Genomic DNA, 6,849 nt, shown 5'->3' on the forward strand with positions numbered 1-6,849 from the left:
CCTTCCTCTAGCATTTGTGACTGCCAATGGTCTCTGGCCCGAGCATTGATGACTTTTTCTTGCAATGACTGATGGATAGACGATTCACATAAAGGCGTCTGCTAAACGCTCCATGTCAGATGTCAGTGGGGTGTCTGATCATGACCGATAATCCTGAGATCGAGTGTTACGCAAACAGTTCAGCCACCCTACCCTGCATGTGTCAATTACAATGGGTGGATCTGGGGGGTGACAGTCCTCTATATGGCTAGCATGCCTTGGGTGGTGACTTTCCTTTGTCTAAACATAGAGCAGGTGGGCGAAAGGGCCAACTGTTTCTCTATATAACTGGAAAGAGTCGATTGTTGGGCTTTAGTTTTGTGTACAACAGACGTGTTAAGAAGCTCCTCACAATGGTAAGGGCTGACCTCTCGCCTCTCTTTTGTCTGTCTTGGTGTGTCACGTTGGTGTCTAGGATGCTGAGAATGCTACTTCTGTGGTTCTTTCAGAAACAGACATTTCGTGATGTTAGAATTATAAGGTTCTATCTCCATTTTTGTCAAAATTTAGGTTTTTTACATAATCTGATCCATTAGGTGTTTATTAATGCCTGTGTGGTGTTATTTTTTAAAATGTTGACATTTTTGAGTTAGTAATTCATAAAATACAAAGGTTCCATCTCACAAAACATAATGGAATGTAAAAACTTTGACGCTCAATATCTCTGAACTACCCTAAATGGAGATAGAACCTTATCATTCTACGATTTATTCTTTTTTTGAAGGAGGTTGTTCTGATGCTGTATACAGTGAGGTTGTGTATCTGTGTCAGTCTCATATCGACAAGACAAACTGTGGTGAATGGTAGCCTTCATTGACATATTTGATGTTTTGATTCACAAACAAAAAGTGGATCTGGGTGTTTGATGTTGGCACACTAGAAAGAAAAAAAGTGATCATACTTGAAATGCTATAATTAATATCAATGCGTGAACTTGGAACACATTGCATTCTGAGAATCCAGCAATGTAGAACAATAATATAAAGTATTATATTAAAGTATTGCTCTCAAAGCAAAACAAACATATTTAACCTTTTGAAATGATATTCAAGGAATTTATCTTGTGCAACATGAAGGATTAGAATTTAAGGTCTTGGACCAAGAACTGTGATCATTAGGGATCATGATAGCAAAATCAGCATCTATATGACAGTATCTGGTATATATCTTCACTATCACACGCACCATTGATATTGTTTATAATTTCTCTGCGCCATCAGAAGGCTGCAACCAACCTGATCTGTTTCATTAGATTGCATTATTTCAATAATCTGTGTGAGTTATTATTCGTCATATACCTGACATCATGACCATCTCCTGGTTCCCCTCCCCTCGTCTCTCAGGCACCCAAGAAGGCAAAGAAGAAGGCAGCAGATGCCAACTCCAATGTGTTCACCATGTTTGAGCAGGCACAGATCCAGGAGTTCAAAGAGGTGGGCATTGCTTTGTTGTTTTCTTCCATCACTGCCTTCCTTTCCGCTAGCACTGCAACTGCTTGTGACACTTATTGTTATAGAAAGTCTTACTTGTATTGACTATGTGTAGTTGATTCACTTATTTTGTATGAATGTAGTAAGTCACTCTGGATAAGACTAACATGTTCAATGTAAATGTAATGGTAAGGTGCTTCATGTATGTCAATCATTCACCAGACCAGTGGTCATCAACGTTCTGCTCCTGCTACTGGGTGACTAGCTTCTGTTGGGCCCAGCCCTAACACGCCTGGTTTAACTACTCACGGTTCTGATGGGCATGACTTCAGCTGAATGAAGTGTGTCAGAGCTAGGCTTGAACACAACCCTGCACACCTTTCAGGACCAGGGCTGGTGACCATAGTAGTAGACTATGGAGTACTGACACTTCAGAAATGTTATCCCTGAACCAGTAGGTGACAGTACATCATGTTATGCAAACCTGTATTTCTCCCTCAGGCCTTCACCATTATGGACCAGAACAGAGATGGCTTCATTGACAAGAGTGACCTGAGGGACACCTTCTGTGCTCTGGGTGAGTTAGCGAGCGTGGCTAGGCTAGGCTAGGCTAGGCTAGCTCCTCTGGGGATCCTAAAAGGCTTCATGTGAAAACAGCTTTAAGGAGGCAAAAAAAAGATTTAACTTTGACAAAAAAGAAAGTTTTATATTCCCACATCGAGGGCCCCATAGGACTTAGCCATGGTAAAAAAGAGAAGTACATTGTTTGTGTACATTGTTTAAGAGTAAGTTGGCCCCCCCTCGACATAGGATCAGGTAACATTTCTAGGATCTAGGATGAAAAAGCGAAACTCACCTTAGATCAATGTCTAGGTTTAACAGGTGAGGATGTCTTGCACCTAGCAACATTTCAGTGCGGTATTCATCCAATCAGGTGTCCAATGATGACAGGAACCGACCAATCACAGGGTCTCTGACCTCTGTTGCTGACAGTGTTAATAATAATAATAATAATAATAATAATAATAATACATTAGACTTATATAGCGCTTTTCTAGACACTCAAAGACGCTTTACAAACTGAAAAGATCAAGCAGTAAAATACAAATAAACAAAAATAGATAAAAGAAAGTATAGGCGTCTAATATATTTTTTTATTACTAAATCTAAATCTAAGTGTCTTTATAGGACAATCTACTCTGTATACTGCAATTACACCTAGATTTCGGGCGGAGAAGCGGCGAACAAGCGTCCTCTCTCAACCGGCATTTAGCGTGTTGACGCTTTAATGTAGTATTATTAATATTTTTACTGCTCTTCCTCACTACGATGTGTCTGGGCAGGCCGCCTCAACGTGGGCAACGATGAGCTGGATGAGATGCTGAAGGAGGCGCCTGGCCCAATCAACTTCACCATCTTCCTGTCCATGTTTGGCGAGAAGCTGAAAGGTCAGACGGCAACAACACTATTTATGGCCGAAATAAGGCTGGATCACAATAACACTTGCTTTCTGTTCACTGCTTAACAGTTATTCTGTTTCAGTCATACTATACCAACAGTTAATTAGGTCAGAATTGAGCAATCATAGCACGAACTGAAGATATACTTGATCTTATCATCACCATGAATGAGAGGGTTATCACTGGGAAAATCACATCTCAATTTTCCGGAGTCACATAGAATAGATTACAGGTGCTACCCATATTACAGTATCTGATAGCTGTTTGCTTTTAGACCAACTGCATTTCTGAAACATCTCCTCTCCTTTCTTAGGTACCGACCCTGAGGAAACCATTCTTAACGCTTTCAAAGTCTTCGACCCTGAAGCACAGGGTGTTCTCAAAGGAGAGGAGTAAGGGTTCTTAAATCAGCCTTTTACAAACTCAGATACGATCATGCTTCACAACAGTTATCTATGGCTATCACATCCAGTACATTATCTAATAAATCTATTAGTTGTCAGCCTATATTATCTACTGTTATTAGTCCTAATACATGGGACATGAAAATAGATACCTTGCAAAGCTATTTTCTATAAATCTAGTAAGCCACTTCATCTGTTCATTGGTTCCTATGGTCATACGAACATGCATTGAACAAGACTATATAACAACATTTTTGCAAAAATGGAAAGAGAAAGGTCCTGTCATGTTTGAGTGTAATATCTCATCATTTTCCCTCCAGAATCAAATATCATCTCATGTCTCAGGCGGACAAGTTCTCAGAGGCTGAGGTAATTCACTTCTACCAGGTTTCTGAGGCTTGCTGGGATTTAGTTTGGAATCAGGACTGGGCTCATCGTTCATTTCCTGTCACAGTCCCATCCATCAAAGTGGAGCATTTCATACAACACACATCTCTAACCCGCTTATCACCGAACTCGCAGCCCCACCAGAGCATAGTAAAACTGTGGAGGAAACGTTTCACTCTGAACATCTGTAGCTTGTAAAAGAGACCCTAGCCTGATTCAGAGGGTTGGGGTTAGGGTTAGATGCTATATCCGCAGGGAGCTAATATAGTATAGTACCAGAAGGGGAAAAATATTAATTTGACAAATGTCATATTATGTATTGTAAAATGCGTACTTCATGATAAGTTAGCAAAAAACTACGAGAGAAGATTTGGACAGCCCGAAGTTTAAATTCCACTAAGCAATCTGTTGTTGTTTTTGTTGTTGTTGTTGTTGTTGTTGTTGTTATTTTGGGTTGTTGGGTTGTTATTTAGTCTAATGGGTTAAAACAGTGAACAACCAGCTGGCTTTGTCTAACCCTAATCTGACCTATCACCTTGTAGGTCAACGATATGTTCACAAACTTCCCCCTGGACGTCGCCGGAAATCTGGACTACACGAACCTGTGCTACGTCATCACCCACGGAGAGGACAAGGAGGCGGAATAAAGGAGCCAATAACAATCCCTCAATCACCCATCAATCCCCTCACACCGCCCACCTCCACATGTCTCAACCTCCACACCCCACATCCCAACAATAAAAACACTCAAAAAAGTCTGTGTGTAAATCATCTGTGTACAACTACCGTATTATTGTGTAGGGTCTCTACATCTGAAACACATGCAATCTCCATGTGCCACAGCAGTAGTAGTAGTAGTAGTACTACAGAAGTAGTAGTAGTAGTAGTAGTAGTACAGAAGTAGTAGTAGTAGTAGTAGTACAGTAGTAATAGTAGTAGTACAATAGTGGTATTGCTAGCCGTAGCCGTAGTCTTTCTCAAACTCAAGGACACTGTACAGAAAAAGAAGAAGAGAAGCAGGACAATAAACCAAAAAAACACAACAAAAACAGAATAGAGATACACGAGATAAAATCATATTAAAAAAGAAAAGAAAAAAAAGAAAGGTGAAGAGCTCAGGCAGCTATGGGGGATAGTGTTACTCAGGACCCATGCCATGCTGTAGGAAGGCGAGTCTGAACAGATGCGTCTTGAGTCTGGTCTTGAATGTATTGAGAGAATCAAAGCATCGGATGGCTGGTGGAAGGGTGTTCCACAGCTTAGGTGCAGCAACAGAAAAGGCACGGTCACCAAGTGTGCATCGCCTAGTGCAGGGTATGACGTCGCATCGGAGGATCGGAGACCACGTGCAGGGGTGTAGGTTTGGAATAGGTCAGTTAGGTAGGGAGGAACCAGGCCATGGAGTGGCTTAAAGGTGAGGAGGAGGATCTTGAAGGAGATTCTGTGTTTTATGGGGAGCCAGTGAAGTTGTTGCAGGGTGGGGGTGATGTGCTCCCAGGGTTTACTGCAGGTGAGGATCCTGGCAGCTGAGTTTTGGACATATTGTAGGCTTTCTGGAAACACCAAGAAGGACTCTGTTACAGTAATTCAGACGGGAGATGACAAAAGCATGTATTAATGTTTCGGCAGCGGTATCAGAGAGTGAGGGTTGGAGACGGGAGATGGTTTTGAGATAGAAGAAGGCAGACTTGGTTACTGACCGTATGTGGGGTTCAAAAGGGAAGGGTTGGGTCCAGCAAGACCCCCAGGTTCCTGACCTCCGAGGAGGGGCAGATGGAACAGCCGTCAATGGTGAGGATGAGGCTACTGATCTTTTGTAGGAGGGTCTTGGGCGCAACAACCGTGAGTTCCATTTTATTGCTGTTGAGTTTGAGAAGGTTGGTGGTCATCCATTCTTTGATTTCATGGAGGCAGGAGGTGAGGGAGGGACGGAGGCAGAGGGTTTGGTGTAGAGCTGGGTTTGGTCAGCATAAGTGTGGAATTTGAGGCTGTGTTTCCGAATGATTTTGCTAAGTGGGAGGAGGTAGATGATGAACAGTAGCGGGCCAAGAACGGAGCCCTAAGGGACGCCTTGTCTCACTGGTGCTGGGGTGGATCTGGACCCCCAAAGGACATGTACTGTCACCTGTTGGACAGGTATGATTTGAACCAAGAGTCCAGGGAAAACTGTGATCAGTGATGCTGATGGTCGTCTCAAGTCGAGGGGTATGAGATAGTATCAAAAGCCGTGGAAAGGTCAAGGAGAATGAGTATATTGATATTGCCATCATGAGCAGCCAAGATGAGATCATTGACCAGAGCTGTGTCAGTGCTGTGCTTGGCCCTGAATCCGGATTGAAATTGTTCAAAACAGTTGGTAGTGTGGCATGTGGTTCTGGAGTTGAGAGGCAACGGCATATTCTAGAATCTTGCTGAGAAAGGGGAGGTTGGAGAAATTACTGACGTTGTCTGGGTCCAGGCTCTGCTTCTTTAGGATGGGAGTGACAGAAGCCAGTTTCAGTACAGCGGGGATGGGGCCAGTTAAGATAGATGAGTTGATGATATCGACCATGAGGGGGCAGAGAACAGGCAGGCTGGCCTTGACCAGTGAAGTGGGCATGGGGTCCAGGGAGCAGGTGGACGAGCGGGAGCCAGAGACCAGCTTCATGATGGAGTCCATGTCCACTGGGGAGAAGACAGAGAGGGAACAGGGTGGAGGAACAGTTGTATCAGCTGGAGGGAGAGATGAAGAATGGGGGGGTGGGGGCTTGAGCTGCTGATAGATGCCATCAATCTTACATTGAAGGTAATTGATGAATCTGTTGCAGAGATCAGAGGACGTTGAGTGGAGGGAGTTGTCAGGGGGCTGGAGGAGTCTATTCATGGTGGTGGAGAACTTTGGGATTTCCCTGACCAGTGGATATCAGATTTGAGTAATAAGAGGATTTTGCTTGTGTGAGGGCAGATCTGTAGGTTGTAATGTGTTCTAGGTAGGCCTGGGTCAGACCTGTTCTCTTGCAATGTCTCTCCAACTGGCGACCCCTGGCCTTCATGGCACGAAGCTCAGGTGTATACCAGAGGGTGGTGTGAGAGAAGGTGACAATGTGGGTTTTGAGGGGTGCCAGGGAGTCCAGGGTGGCAGATAGGGCT

General features: G+C 43.5%; 1 protein-coding gene across 1 annotated transcript; it reads left to right on the top strand.

The window, feature by feature from the left end:
- Nucleotides 1–1,385: 1,385 nt before the first annotated feature.
- myl10 (myosin, light chain 10, regulatory) lies at nucleotides 1,386–4,367 on the top strand (the record flags this gene model as incomplete). The annotated part of the gene is made up of 6 exons (XM_080528985.1): nucleotides 1,386–1,472; nucleotides 1,971–2,046; nucleotides 2,813–2,917; nucleotides 3,243–3,321; nucleotides 3,654–3,702; nucleotides 4,263–4,367. Exons 1-6 carry the CDS (start codon nucleotides 1,437–1,439, stop codon nucleotides 4,365–4,367), a joined length of 450 nt encoding a protein of 149 aa, XP_080385111.1. The 5' UTR covers nucleotides 1,386–1,436.
- Nucleotides 4,368–6,849: the final 2,482 nt, after the last annotated feature.

The sequence above is a fragment of the Nansenia antarctica genome (genome assembly GCF_963989245.1).
Source record: "Nansenia antarctica genome assembly, chromosome: 4".
In the NCBI taxonomy this organism is placed as follows: Eukaryota; Metazoa; Chordata; class Actinopteri; order Argentiniformes; family Microstomatidae; genus Nansenia; species Nansenia antarctica.